Source organism: Hippopotamus amphibius, chromosome 9 (genome assembly GCF_030028045.1).
Source record: "Hippopotamus amphibius kiboko isolate mHipAmp2 chromosome 9, mHipAmp2.hap2, whole genome shotgun sequence".
NCBI lineage: Eukaryota > Metazoa > Chordata > Mammalia > Artiodactyla > Hippopotamidae > Hippopotamus > Hippopotamus amphibius.
In genome coordinates, this window is record NC_080194.1 from 72,052,961 (window position 1) to 72,068,484 (window position 15,524).

At 36.6% G+C, this 15,524-nt stretch overlaps 1 protein-coding gene across 2 annotated transcripts in view; it reads left to right on the top strand.

Moving 5' to 3' along the window:
• Positions 1–15,524, top strand: part of INTS4 (integrator complex subunit 4) — a 123,731-nt gene that overhangs the window by 23,100 nt on the left and 85,107 nt on the right. For both annotated transcript variants that reach the window (XM_057747867.1, XM_057747868.1), the window contains exon 4: positions 5,347–5,453. In XM_057747867.1, the coding sequence (XP_057603850.1) occupies positions 5,347–5,453 (107 nt within the window). The remainder of the gene's footprint in view (positions 1–5,346; positions 5,454–15,524) is intronic.

The window sequence follows — 15,524 nt, forward strand, 5'->3', positions numbered from 1 at the left end:
ATATATAATTTTCCCATTTTTTTACATTATCTTCATAAAAATTAGGGTGTTGATAATATACTAAATACTAATAGGTATTTTTTTTTGCTCTTGTAGAGAGTGGCAAAAAAAAAATATTTCTTTTAAAAACACCAAAACAGGGACTTCCCTGGCAGTCCAGTGGTTAAGACTTCGGCTTCCGATGCAGGAGATGTGGGTTCGATCCTTGGTCAGAGAGCTAAGATGCCACATGCCTCACAGCCAAAAAACCAAAAAACATAAAACAGAAACAAAATTGTAACAAAATTCAATAAAGACTTTAAAAATGGTCCACATCAGGACTTCCCTGGTAATGGTGCAGTGGTTAAGAATCTGCCTGCCAATGCAGGGGACACAGGTTCAATCCCTGGTCCAGGAAGATCCCACATGCCATGGAGCAAATAAGCCCATGCACCATAACTACTGAGTCTATACTATAGAGCCCCTGAGCCACAACTACTGAAGCCCACGCACCACAACTACTGAAGCTTACGCGCCTTAGAGCATATGCTCCGCAACAAGAGAAGCCACCACAATAAAAAGCCCACGTACAGCAATGAAGAGTAGCCCCTGCTTGCCACAGCTAGAGAAAGCCCATGTGAAGCAACGAAGACCCAATGCAGCCAAAAAAAAAAAGAAAGATCCACATTAAAAAAAAAAAGATCTTAAAAGCACCCAAATAATTACATTGCCTTAGTATAGAAGTATCCTTGTTTTCCATGGAAAGTTCTTTTAGGAGCTATACTTGGAAGAATTTCTTACTTAAAGATTGGGGATTTCATAGAGCCATAGACTTTTTGAGCTATAAATGGCCTTATAGAGATCATCTTGTCTGATTTCTTAATTTTGCAGATGACAGACTCTAAATCCCAGAGAGATGAAGTGAATTGAAGTGAGCTGATCTAGCTAAAGGTAGTAGCAGGACTGAGAACTTAGTTTAGTACTCTTTCTTATGGACCATGGTTTAACTAAAAACTCTTTACCTCTAAAATAGAAACATTATAAGAGAGAGTTAATTTTGATTCAAACCTCATCGTAGCCAAATTATGCAGTATTCATGGAAATTATGCTGTTTTACTTTTTGTTAAGCATTCTAATGTTTCTTACTTGTGTCTAAGAGAGCTGAGCTAGGACTCTTCCTGTTTTCCTCTTCCTGGCTTACCTAGATTCATAGACGATAGAATTGGAAGGGACCATATCATCTAGTCCAAATCCTTTATCTCAGAGCTGAGGAACGTGAATTCTAGAGAAGTAAAGTGACTGCTAAAGTCACTCTGTATTTGTGGCTTAAAATTAAGAGTTTCCCAATTACCAGTCTAGTATGTACTTTCAAATACAAGACTGTGGTCCACACTTCGGGCCAGATGTCTTTCATTTCCAGTTCATCAGATGTATGAGTTTTGTAACTCCTTGCAAAGCACTGCTTCTCTAATATCAGTACATATTACAGAACTAATGATAACATAAAGCTTGTTTTAGAGGAGGTATAGTTAAAATACTGTGGGAGCAGAGAGAGAATGGGATCCGTGCTGACTGGTGGGATCTAGAAAGGCTTAGTGAAGAGGTAGATTAGTAAGGGCCAGATCCCTCAAATTTGGGGAAGAGTGGTGCTAAGAAGGAACAATGTGACAGAAGGTAGAGAACTGGGAAAGTATAAGAGATGTTTGAAGAACTGAATTGTTTCATGAGAGATGAGCAGGCAGTAAGGGGTTTTTGGTAGAAAAACATTGGTAAAATGTTTTGAAGCCAAAGGGTAGGTAGTCTTGAGTGCTGAGGATTTTAAATGTTATTTTGTAGGCAGCGGGAACATTGTTCTTTTTGAACAAGGCATGAAATGATTGTCTAGTTTTAGAAAGCTAATTTGGTGGTTGTGTGGAATTTGCTTTGATGAACTGGGTGGTTTAGGGAAGACATGTAGAGGATTCATGTTTTCCTGTGGTGATGTCCCTCCAACCAGGAGGTCTGGACCTCGAGAGAGAGACCAGGATTTAAGATTTAGATTAGATTTGTGATTTATCAGAGGCAAGAGTTAAGTTCAAAAAAGTTTAGCTAGCTTTTTGTGGCTGTCATGCAGAATCATCTTTTTTAAGAAATAAATTATAGGGCAGTGTGGTGGTGTTGGAGATTTCTTCATCTCTCTTCTGTTTTCTCTTAGTACCTTCTTTTCTCTTTATGGCTTCTTTCATATTGGAGACTTTTCTTTCCCTTTTTAATCTATTCAACTTAAAAAACTTTTTATTGAAGTATAGTTGATTTACAGTGTTGTGTTAATGGAGACTTTTCTTGATGATCCTTAGCTTTGCATTTAAATTTAAGATGAGGCACTAAAAAGCTGATTGGAAGTTTTGTGTGAATGGATGGGCTTGTCACTGGTAGGCTCCACTCTAAGACGATCCTCTGTGTCTTTGGAGGATTGTTAAATATTAGTGTCTTTTGCTCTTTTTCTGTGGGGCCCATCAGCGTTTCACTTTTCCTGTTAGGAAGACAGAGAAATACCTGGCTGCCATGTTTTTTTAGCTACAGCACCTGAAGGGCACTAGGGAGAGGGAGGGAATCTCATTTTTAGTATGTGGTTTATCTCTTAATCTTCTCTTCATTAGATTTCCTCCCTGTCCTCACCTGGTATCCCCCAAATTAGATCCTTTCTGTCCTGATTTTTATAGAGAACAAATTTCCTATGTCAGTGGTCACTTGGTTGTGTAGGATAGGGAAGGAGGCAGGGGTCCAACTACTTCTTATAGAAACGTCAAACAGATCCCTGCCTCATCCCTATTTTGAGGTATTTTTTGGTGTTTTTTTAAAAATCTACAATTCCTGAATCTTCCTGGGCGTATGGCTAGAATTTATTTGCTCTGTTGCAACATCCTCCTCAGCAGGTATTTAGTATTAGATTTCTCAGTTTTGCCATAGACTTTTTCATGTGCTTTCCATCTCTGAAAAATTCATTGACTTTTCTCATCTGCTTACCTTTCTTCTCCTGTTTCTTTGTCATCGTAACTTTATATCTTTTTTTTTTTAGTTTATATCTTTTAAATTTCTTTACGCTTATGTTAATGAGGTTTTAGGAAAGAGTTAGTGATAAACAGATATATGTTCAATCTGCGGTGTTTTGCTGGAAGTCTTACTAAGAGGTGATTGAAACAGTGTTTTCTGAGCTTTAATCATTTCTGTATCATACCATTTTTGACGTAATTGTTTCACATCTATGGTTTACTTACTGTTTTTCTTAAGTGGACAATTATTTTTTAGTTAAATAAAATTAATTTAAAGAGACTACAGGAACTTCCCTGGTGGCACAGTGGTTAAGAATCTGCCTGCCAGTGGAGGGCACATGGCTTCAATCCCTGGTCGGGAAGATCCCACATGCAGTGGAGCAACTAAGCCTGTATGGCACAACTACTGAGCCTGCGCTCTAGAGCCCATGAGCCACAAAACTACTGAGCCTGAGTGCCACAACTACTGAGGCCCATGTGCCAAAGAGCCCATGCTCCACAACAAGAGAAGCCACGGCAATGAGAAGCCCACGCACTGCAATGAAGAGTAGCCCCTGCTTGCCACAGCTAGAGAAAGCCTGCGCGTAGCAATGAAGACCCAGTGCAGCCAAAAATAAATAAATAAAATAAATAATTAATTTAAAAAATAGAGACTATATTAGTAATGGTAAAAGGAAATTAATGTCATCAACATAACTGCAATTTTTATATTGTTCATTAAAATATGTATAGGCAAAAAAAAAATGTACAGGCATACCTCTGAGATATTGCAGGTGCTGTTCTAGACTACCACAGTAAAGTGAATATCGCAATAAAGTGAGTCACGTGAATGTTTTGACTTCCCAGTGCAGATAAAAGTAATGTCTACACTATACTGTAGTCTGTTGTGTGCAGTAGCATTATGTCTGAAAAGAATGTACTGCCTTAATACCGTATTGCTAAAAAATGCTAACCATAATTTAAACCTTTTGTGAGTTGTAATCTTTTTGCAATAGTAATATCAAAGATCACTGATCACAAATCACCATAATGAATATAATAATGAAAGTTTGAAATATTGCGAGAATTACCAAAAGGTGACAAAGACATGAAGTGAGCAATGCTGTTGAAAAATGATGCTGATAGACTTGCTTGGTGCAGGGTTGAGGCAAACCTTCAATTTGTAAAAAATGTAATACAGTATCTGCAAAGTTCAGTAAAGTGAAGCACAATAAAACGGTATGTCTGTACAAGGTTATTAATATAAAAACGATTTTCTGAACGCCACCTAAATCCTCTTGTATACCACTAGCATTATGAGAGCCATATTTTGGAACAAAAGAGAATTTAGACAAAGAAGAGAATCTGGTTAAGGTGACTGATACTGATTTACTTAGAATTGGCTGTTTGCCCATTTATTAAACATCCACTGAGCGTATAATGAGTCCTGCTAGATTCTGAGAATATGAAGCTGAATAAAACACAGTCATTGCCCTTGAGGATCTTTCAGTCTCCTGATTTTGTCTGATATGCAAATAACTAAGTAACATAAAGCGTTACAGCCGATGTAGAGAGTTCACTGGAAGCCTGAAGGAAGAAATGGTCAATTTCTTTAGGGGAAGAAGGAAAAACAGCATATAGGAGGTGACGCTTCAGGATTAGTAGGTGCTTCCTGGGGAGTAGGGTTGATAATGGAGTTGGATGTCGATGAAGGCATTCTAGTTAGGGAAGTTGGCCTGAGCAATGATAGGGGGACATGAAATCATAAGTAATTGGGAAAAAGGGTAGTAGAGGAGACCTGAAAGAGATAAGGCTAGAAAGGTAGGGAGGGACTGGTATGTATGTATGTATGTATGTATGCCCTGCTAAGGAATTTAGACTTTATCTTTTTTTTTTAAAGAAATATCCTCACTTTTTAAAAATTAATTAATTAATTAATTGCACTGGGTCTTGATTACAGCAGGCAGGCTCCTTAGTTGTGACATGTGAACTCTTAGTTGTGGCATGCATGTGGGATCTAGTTCCCTGACCAGGGATTGAACCTGGGCCCCCTGCACCAGGAGCCCAGAGTCATAACCATTGCACCACCAAGGAAGTCCTTAGATTTTATCTTGAAGACAATGAAAAGCCCTTGAATTAGTCAAGCACTAAACATTTTTGGAGCACTATGCCCCATCCTGTGGAGGACTCAAATTTTTAGACATGGTCCCTTTAGGAACAGCCTTTAGTTGAGGGGAATCTGGGATCAGATAGTAGAATGCAGCTGACAAAAATCTACATTCTTTACCCAAGTAAATTTAGTTTCTATAGTGATCTCCTTTTGAAATTCTAAAACCCAACTTTTCATCTTTTCTAGAGTCTCATCAAGTCCTAGCTCAACTGTTGGATACTTTGCTTGCAATTGGCACTAAACTCCCAGAGAATCAAGCTATCCAGATGCGACTAGTTGATGTAGCCTGCAAGGTAAGAGTATAATGGTTAGATACAGGTTACTTCTTAAACACTTTGGCATTGTCTGGAGAGGTGATATGAGCTGTAAGATCTGCTTACCTTCATCCTAAATCTATAACTGAAAATTGCCAAGGACTCTTAATGGTTTTAAGAGCTGCCTCATTTTTTTGTTTCTTGATGTTGGATTATGAATAAAGTTGAGTAACTTGTTATAAAATGAAATTTCTCATCTTCACCCCAAAAATGAAAATAATTGTAGGAACTACCATGTTTTCTTTGCCTAATATATGCACTCTCCTTATTTACCCAGTTTTTCATTTGTTCCTCATAGTCCTTTAGTGTTATTACACCTCTTTTACTAAGATGGGAATTGAGGTTGAGGGAGTTTAGTTTGCCCAAGTTTTCACAGGAAGTTGCAGAATCAGGTCATAAACTCTTTTTTTCTGATTGCAAAGCCCATATTCTTTTTTTTTTTTAAGAACTTTTATTGAGATACAGTTAACAGACAATAAACTGCATATATTTAGAGTGTACAATTTGGTATCCCAATCTCCCGATTCATTCCCCCCCAACCCTCCCCGCTTTCCCCACTTGGTGTCCATATGTTTGTTTTCTACATCTGTGTCTCTATTTCTGCCTTGCAAACCAGTTGATTTGTATCATTTTTCTATAGTCCGCATGTATGTGTTAATATACAATATTTGTTTTTCTCTTTCTGACTCACTTCACTCTGTATGACAGTCTCTAGGTCCATCCATGTCTCTACAAATGTCCCAGTTTCATTACAAAGTCCGTATTCTTTTTATTATACTTTGTTGCCTCAATAAACAGATCAACTAGACACAAACAAATGTTTGGGAAATTTTTTTTTTATATAAATTTATTTATGTATTTTGTTTGTTTATTGGCTGTGTTGGGTCTTTGGTGCTGCCCATGGGCTTTCTCTAGTTGCGGTGAGCGGGGGCTACTCTTCGTTGTAGTGCACGGGCTCCTCATTGAGGTGGCTTCTCATTGTGGAGCATGGGCTCTAGGCGTGTGGGCTTCAGTAGTTGTGGCACACAGGCTCAATAGTTGTGGCTCACGGGCTCTAGAGCGCAGGCTCAATAGTTGTGGTGCATGGGCTTAGTTGCTCTGCAGCATGTGGGATCCTCCCTGAGCAGGGCTCAAACCTGTATTCTTAACCACTGTGCCATATAGGAAGTCCCGGGAAATTTTTTTGTTTATTTTTTCTGATTATGAAAAACTGTATGTATACTAGTTGTGCCTTTTGACTTAATTTGGAGCTTTTACTTAGCTGTCTTTTGTGCATAACACCAGCTCCTAAAACTTGTAGAATTGGCTTTACTTTTAATCTTTTTTATAAATTTATTTTGAGAATATAAGGAGAAAAATATTTTTGAATTGTGGGAGGGTTATATTCATGGAATTAGAAAGCTATTTCTGAACTCCAGGAACGAGTATTTTGTTTATCTTAATAAACAATGACAATAATAAACAAACCCAAAACACTTTGAGAAGTATAACATTAAGAGCCTAAGTGGAAAAAACTAGGGATTATGTGTTTGAGACAGTAAGTGTATCTCCCATGTGAGAGAATATGTGTATCTGGGAGGTTGTGCTTGTGAAAAGCATTGTACTCAGTGGATTGTTCTGCTTGAAGGAACAGTTTCTTAAATTTGTTTTAAATAAACCTTTTATTATATAAACTAATACTCATGGAAATTTGGAAAGATACTAAAAAGTGTAAAGAAAGAACTACACTGATAATTCACTACCTAAAGGCAACCATTATTATTAGCCTTTTGATGTATGCTTTCAGGGTTTTTTTCTGTATACAGATTGTTTACTTTTTTTTTTACACACATAGCTGTAATCACATTCTATGTTCAATTTTGCTTTTTGCTTTTTCACTAACATAATAAAAGCATTTTCCTTACATTGTAAATGTTTTATAAATATTTTTAATGGATGCATGATATTTTGTCCAGTAATTAAACCACGGTTTGTCCTAACCATTCTTATTATTGGACATTTATATTGTAGACATTTTTAAAAACTGTAAATAATATTGCAGTGGATATGATTAGTCTAAAGTATTTTCTGTATTTAGAGTTATTTCCTAAACATAGCTTGTCATGGTAGAATTACTAGATGAAAGCATTTAGAGTTTGTTTTTTTTTAAGGCTTTTGTTACTTTTTGCCAAATTGTTTTCCAAAGTATTCCAGTTTATATGCCCATCAACAGTATATGAGAGTGCCTAATTTCATGTGTTATTCTAGGATTGGATATTAATATTTAAAAACAGATAAACCTGTTTATTTGGTAGGAGGAAAATGTTGTTTCATTTTTTTTATATTTCCATTTTAAAAGATTACTAGGAAGACTTCATATTTGTTTTTCATTTGTATGTCCTCTCTTGCGAATGAACTTTTTCATGTTCTTTTCCAGTTTTTCATATGGAGCTTTTGTGCATTTCTTCACCATTTATAGAGGCTCATAATAGGGTAAAAACTGGAACTAACTGGAAATGGCAGATTTGTCACAAGATTTTGCAAATTCAAGTAAATAAAAACTATCTGTGATACATAGCTACAGTTACTGTTTCCATTGCCTAATGCTATTTTGTCTGTGATTTTTGCCATGCAATGTGCCTTGATATATGATTCACATACAATAACATTCACTCTTTTGATAGAAATAATACAAAGTATGTTTTCCAATTACAATGGAATGAAATTAGATGAGTAACAGAAAAAAATTAGGAAAATCACAAATATGTGCAAATTAAACAGCATACTCCTATTTAACCAATGGGTCAAAGAAGAAATCAGTAGGGAAATTAGAAAATACTTTGAGATGAATGAAAATGAAAACGCAACATACCAAAACTGGGCTGCAGTTAATGCGTGCTTAGAGGGAAATTTATAGCAATTAGTGTCTATAGTAAAGAAGAAGAGAGATCTCATACCAGTGCCCTGACTTTCCACCTTAAGATGCTGGATAAAGAAGAGCACACTAAATATAAAACATGCAGAAGGATGGAAATAAGAACTGTTAGAGGGGAAATTAATGAAATCAAGAGTAGAAAAACAATAGAGAACAATCAAAGAACCAAAAGCTTGTTTTTTGAAAAGATCGACAAAAATGACAAACTTTTAGTTTTGGAAAGGAAGAAAAGAAGGCTCAAACTAGAATCAGAAATGAAGAGACTGTTTCTGCTGATTTGACAGAAATGAAAAGGATTATGAAAGATATGAACAATTGTATGCCAATAAATTAGATAACTCAGGTAAAATAGACAAATTTCTAAGAATTCCTGTGAAGACACAACTACCAAAACGATCTCCAGAAGGAGTAGACAATCTGAATATACCTATAACAAGTAAGGAAATTAAATTATTAATGAAAAAAAACAAAACAAAAACCTACCTACAAAGAAGAGCTCAGGCCCAGATGGCTTTGAATCAAACATTTAAATAAGAATTAATACCAGTTCTTCACAAACTTTCCCAAAAAGTAGAAGAGGAGGCAACATTTCTCAACTGATTCTATGAGGCTAGTATAACCCTAGTACTGAAACCAGACAAAGACATCCTGAGAAAAGCCAAGTATATGCTAATGTCTCTTATGAATATGGATGCAAACATCCTTTACAAAATACTAGCAAATCAAATCCAGCCACATGTAAATAGGATTATACACCATGACCAAGTGGGATTTATGCCAGGAATGCAAGGTTGGTTCAATATCTAAGAATAAGTTTATGTAGTACATCATAAACATAGAATAGAAGACCAAAACCACATGATCATCTCAATAGATGCAGAAAAAGCATTTGACAAAATCCAACATCATTTCATTGTAAAACACTAAAAAACCCTGAGAACAGAATGGAGTTTCCTCATCCTGATAAAGAGCGTCTGTGAAAAACTGACAGCTAACATTATACTAATAGTGGAAGACTACATACTTTCCCACCAAAGATCAGGAAGAAAACAGTATGTCCTTGTGTCTCTCTCTCCACTTTTATTCAGTGTTGTACTAGAGGTTCTAGCCAGGGCAGTTAGGCAACTAAAAGAAATAAAAGTTATCCATATTATAAAGGAAGAAGTAAACCTATACCAGCCTCTTCACATGACATGACCTTGTACATAAAAAATCCTAAGGAATCCAACTGAAAAACTATTAGAAGTAATAAACAAGTTCATCGAAGTTGCAGGATATGATGTCAGTATATCAAAAAAAAATCAATTGTATTTTTATATACTTGAAATGAGCAATGTAAAAGTGAAATTAAGAAAATCCATTTCTCATAACATCAAAATAATAAAACACTGATAAATTTAACAAGAAAAGTACGGAACTTATACTTAAAAACTGCATGGAATTTCAAGGGGATGAAAATAGTCAAAACAGTCTTGAAAGAGAACAACAAAATTCACAGTATTCACAATTTGCCAATTTCAAAACTTGCTACAAAGCATCAGTAATCTAGACTGTGGGCTTGCATATTGATAGATATAAAGGTCTAACATAGAATTCAGAGTCCAAAAATAAACTCATGTGTCTTTTGCCAGCTGATTTTTGATAAGGGTGACAATACCATTCAATGGAGAAAGTTATCCCATGTGGTGCTGGGATAACTATATCTACACACAAAAGATTGGAAACTTTTTTTAACATCATATGTAAAAATTAACTCAAAGTGAATCAAAGACCTAAATATGTGAGATAAAACTATAAAACTCTTAGAAGAAAATAAATTTTCATGACCTTGTATGTAGCAGTGGGTCATTAGATATGACAAAAGCATAAGCAACAAAAGAAAAAAATAGACAAATTGGATTTCATCAAAATTGAAAACTCATAATTGAAAGAATGCTATCAAGAAAGTGAAAAGACAACCCACAGAATGGGAAAAAATATTTGCAAAACACATTTCTAATGCGGAACTTGTATTTAGTATATATAAAGAACTCTTACAATCCAGCTATAAAAATACAGATAACCCAATTAAAACATGGGCAAAAGATCTGAGTAGGTATTTCTCCAGAGAAGATATACAAATGTCCAAAAAACACACAAAAAGATGCTCAATACCTTCTGTCATTAGGAAAATACAAACCAAATACAAATACAAAACTACAACGAGGGGCTTCCCTGGTGATGCAGTGGTTAAGAACCCGCCTGCCATTGCAGGGGGCATGGGTTCGAGCCCTGGTCTGGGAAGATCTCACATGCCGAGGAGCAACTAAGCCCATGTGCCACAACTCCTGAGCCTGCACTCTACAGCCCGTGAGCCACAACTCTTGAGCCTGTGTGCTGCAACTACTGAAGCCCAAGTGTCTGGAGCCCGTGCTCCACAACAAGAGAGGCCACTGCAATGAGAAGTCTGCGCACAACAACAAAGAGCAGCCCCTGCTTGCTGCAACTAGAGAAAGCCCGCACGCAGCAACGAAGACCCAACTTAGCTAAATAAACAAACAAACAAACAAATAAATAAATAGGATGGCTATAGTGAAAAAGACTGACCGCACCAAGAGTAGGTGTGGTAGGGAGAAATTGGAGCTCTTCATTATTGGTAGAAATGTGAAGTGGCTCAGCTGCTTTGGAAAACAGTCCAGAAGTTCCTCAAAAAATTAAAGATAGATTTAACATATGACCCACCAACTTTATTCATTGAGTATCTACAAACTGAAACGTATTCACACAAAATTTTTTAAGTATTTGTAGCAGCAATATTTGTAAAAGTCAAAAGGTGTAAACAGCCCAAATGACCATCTCAGCAACTGATGAGTGGCGAAACAGAATACAATGGAATAATTTTGACCATAAGAAACAAAATACTGATGCATGCTATAATCTGGATGACTCTTGGAAACATGCCAAGTGAAGGAAGCCCGTTAAAAAGAACATATATGTGATTCAATTTGTATGAAATTTACATGATTAGGTAAACCTACAGAGATGGGAAGTTGATTTGTAGGTGCTTAGGGCTGGGATGGGTAGAGGCATAAGTGGTTGGTAGCTAAAGAGTATCTTTTTGAAATGATGAAAATGTTGGAAAATTAACTGTGATGATTGTACACACATATACTAAAAATCATTGAATTGTACACTGCATGGCATGTAAATTATATTTCAGTAAAGCCGTTATTAAACACAGTTCACCCTTGTGGTGAATCTATCAACATTTGTTGGATTATTTCCAGTTTTTAGCTATTATGAATGATACTAGTGTGAATATTTCTTTACAAGTTTTTGTTTGGATGTGTGTTTTCAGTTCTTTTGGCTATGTACCTAGGAATGGAATTGCAGGAACATGTAAATCTATGTTTAATTTTTTAAAAAAATTTATTTTATTAATTTTTAAATTTATTGGCTGCATTGGGTCTTCGTTCCTGTGCACGGGCCTTCTGTAGTTGTGGAGAGCAAGGGCTACTCTTCATTGCAGTGTGTGGGTTTCTTATTGCGGTGGTTTCTCTTGTTGTGGAGCACAGGGTCTAGGCACGCAGGCTTCAGTAGTTGCAGCACATTGCCTCAATAGTTGTGGCTTGTGGGCTCTAGAGTGCAGACTCAGTAGTTGTGGTACACGGGCTTAGTTGCTCCGCGGCATGTGGGATCTTCCCAGACCAGGGTTCGAACCTGGCAGGCGGATTCTTAACCACTGTGCCACCAGGGGAGCCCTGTGTTTAATTTTTTGATTTTAAAAAATGTTTTAATAGTATGGAGCTTCCTCACAAAACTAAAAATAGAATTACCATATAATCTGGCAATTCCACTCTTGGGCATATATCTGGACAAAACTGTAATTCAAAAAGATACATGCACCCCTGTGTTCATGGCAGCACTATTCACAATACCCAAGGTATGGAAACAACCTAAATGTTGGTCAACAGATGAATGGATAAAAAAGATGTGGTGCATATATGCAGTGGAATACTACTCAGCCATAAAAAAGAATGAAATAATGCTGTTTGCAGCAACATGGACAGACCTAGAGATTATCATAGTAAGTGAAGTATATAAGAAAGAGAAAGACAAATAACATATGATATCACTTATATGTAGAATCTAAAATATGACACAAATGAACTTACCTATGAAACAAACATATTCACAGACATAGAGAACAGACTTGTGGTTGCCAAGGGGGAGTGGGGTGGGGAAGGAATGGATTGGGAGTTTGGGATTAGCAGATGCAAACTATTATATACAGAATGCATAAACAACAAGGTCCTACTCTTTATATAGCATAGGGAACTATACTCAATATCCTATGATAAACCATAATGGAAAAGAATATGAAAAGGAATATATATATATATATGTATAACTGAATCACTGCTGTATAGCAGAAATGAACATAATATTGTAAATCAACTATACTTAGATACAGTAAATTTTTAAAAATGTTTTAAAATTGCTGTAAAATATTCATGACACAAAATTTACCATCATGGGAATTCGCTGGTGGTCCATTGGTTGGGACTCTGCACGTTCATTGCTGAGGGCCTGGGTTCAGTCCCTGTTTGGGGAACTATGATCCCCCAAGCTGTGCAGTGTTGCCAAAAAAACCCCCCAAAATTTACCATCATAACTATTTTAAAAACAGTTTTGTTTGTTTTTTTTGTTTTGTTTTTTTTTGGCACACGGGCTTAGTTGCTCTGCGGCATGTGGGATCTTCCTGGAGCAGGGATCAAACCCGTGTCCTCTGCATTGGCAGGCAGATTCTTAACCACTGCACCACCTAGGAAGCCCCCATCATAACTATTTTAAAGTGTACAGTTTAGTGGCATTAAGTATATTCTCCTTATTGTGCTACCATCACCATCATCTATTCACAGAATTCTTTTCAATTTGCAAAACTGAAACTGTACCCATTAAACAATAACTTCCCATTCTCCCCTTCTCCCAGTCTCTAGCAACCACCATTCTATTTTCAGTCTTTATGAATCTGACTACTCTAGGTACCTCATATATGGGGAATCTACAATAATTGTTCTTTTGTGTCTGGCTTATTTTACTTAGCATAATGTTCTGTCTTAGTTTGGGCAGCTATAACAGAAATACCATAAACTAGGTGGCTTAAACACATCTCACATTTCTGGAGGCTGGGAAATCCAAGATCAACATACCAGCAGATTTGGTGTCTGGTGAGGGCCTGCTTAAGGAGGTAGTTAAGGTTAGCAAGGCCGTAAGGGTAGGACCCTAATCCCATAGGACTAGTGTCTTTATAAGAAGAGGAAGGGAGACCAAAGTTGTCTCTCTGTGTGTGTGTGTATGTGTGTGTGTGTGTACATAAGAAAGGCTGTGTGAGGACATAGCCAGAAGGTGGCTGTCTGCAAGCCAGGAAGAGGGCCCTCATCAGGAATGTAATTTGCTGGCACTTTCCTCTTGGATTTCTTGCCTCCAGAATTGTGAGTAAATAACTTTCTGTTATTTAAGCCACCCATCCTGTGGTATTTTGTTATGGCAGCCCATGCAGACTAATACAGATATATAACCCAGAAGTAGAATTGCTGGATCATATGGTAATTCTATTTTTAATTTTTTGAGGAACTGTCATACTGTTTTCCACAGTGGCTGCAACATTTTACATTATCCCCAGCAGTGCACAAGGGTGCCAGTTTCTCCACATCCTTCCCAGCATTTTTTCTTTCCTTTTTTTCTTTTTTTGACATTAGCCATCCTTATGGGTATGAAGTATCCATTATGGGTATCTCATTGTGGTTTTGATTTGCTCTTCTGTAATGCTTAGTGAGCAGTAATGTTAAGCATCTTTTCATACACTTATTGGCCATTTGCATATCTTCCTTGGAAAAAGGAGATTCCAACTTTTAAGGAACTTGTGAGCCAATAGTCAGGCTTATAAAAGATATACAATATATTACAATATGTTTCTTGCAATAACAGAAATAACTGTGAGGTATAAAAGTTGCTCAGAGGAAGGAGTGGAAAAGGTCTTTTGCGTGGAAGAGGTATTAAGGAGAGCATTGTGGAATAGGTATCATCTCACTTGAGTTTTGAAAGACAAATAGTTGTTAAGTAGGTAAGATTAGGGCAGGGTTTCTTAATTAAAGTTGCCTTCATTGCTCCAAAAGAGGAGTATAATGTATGTATGGAGGGGGTGGGGCTCAGCCTAATTAGGAAATCCAGAGAGGGTTTTCTAGAGGAAATGATAGTTGAGCTTAGACTTGAAGATCTTAAGGCATGGTAAGAGTTAATTAAACAAAGGGAATGAATGGAGTGGATAGGAAAGGTATCCTAGGCAAAGGGAACAGCATATGCGAAGATCTGATTTTAGAAAGCACACTATGTAAGAAGAATTTGAAGATGCTGGTAAGGCTAGAGCTGTGGTTCTCATAGGATGATCTGAGGACCCCTACGGTTTTCAGGGACTCTTTTTTGTTTTATTTTTTTTAAGTTCTTTAAACATTATTTATTTATTTATATATATTTTTCCCCCTCAGGGACTTTTTAAGGGGATCTGTGTGGTCCTCCCTTTTTAACTGTGTCTCTCTAAGAGACTAGATTTTCTTCCAATACTACTGATTCAACAACATTGTTTTGTTACAGTTTGTAGAAGCAGGTATGAGTAATTATTGTAAAGGAATTAATAAATATTTAAAAAATTTCTGTCTTAATTTCTAATACAGTTAACATCAATAGACATAATCCACATAAACAAAAGATCTTTGGGGGTGGGGGGTGTCTTTAATAGTTTGTAAGAATGTAAGGAGATCCTGACACCAAAAACCATTAGGCCAGGTGTAGGGTTTTATAGGGCTTATTGAGAAGCCATTGAAGTGTTTTGGGTAGATGACCAGTAGAGAGGTGACATCAGATATGCATTTAATAAAGATTTTTCTTTGTTCTAGAGAACTTATTGGAGAAGAGGCCAATTAGGATGTTATTGTAATAGCCTACGTGAGAGATTTTAGTAGTTTGGATTAAAGTGATGGAAAGATGGAAAGGTATGGATAGATTTGAGAAATATTTAGTAAGTAAGATTGACAGGACTTAGTGATTAGTTGAGCATGGGGTGAGGGTGAAGGAATTGTTGAGGATATTTCCTAGGT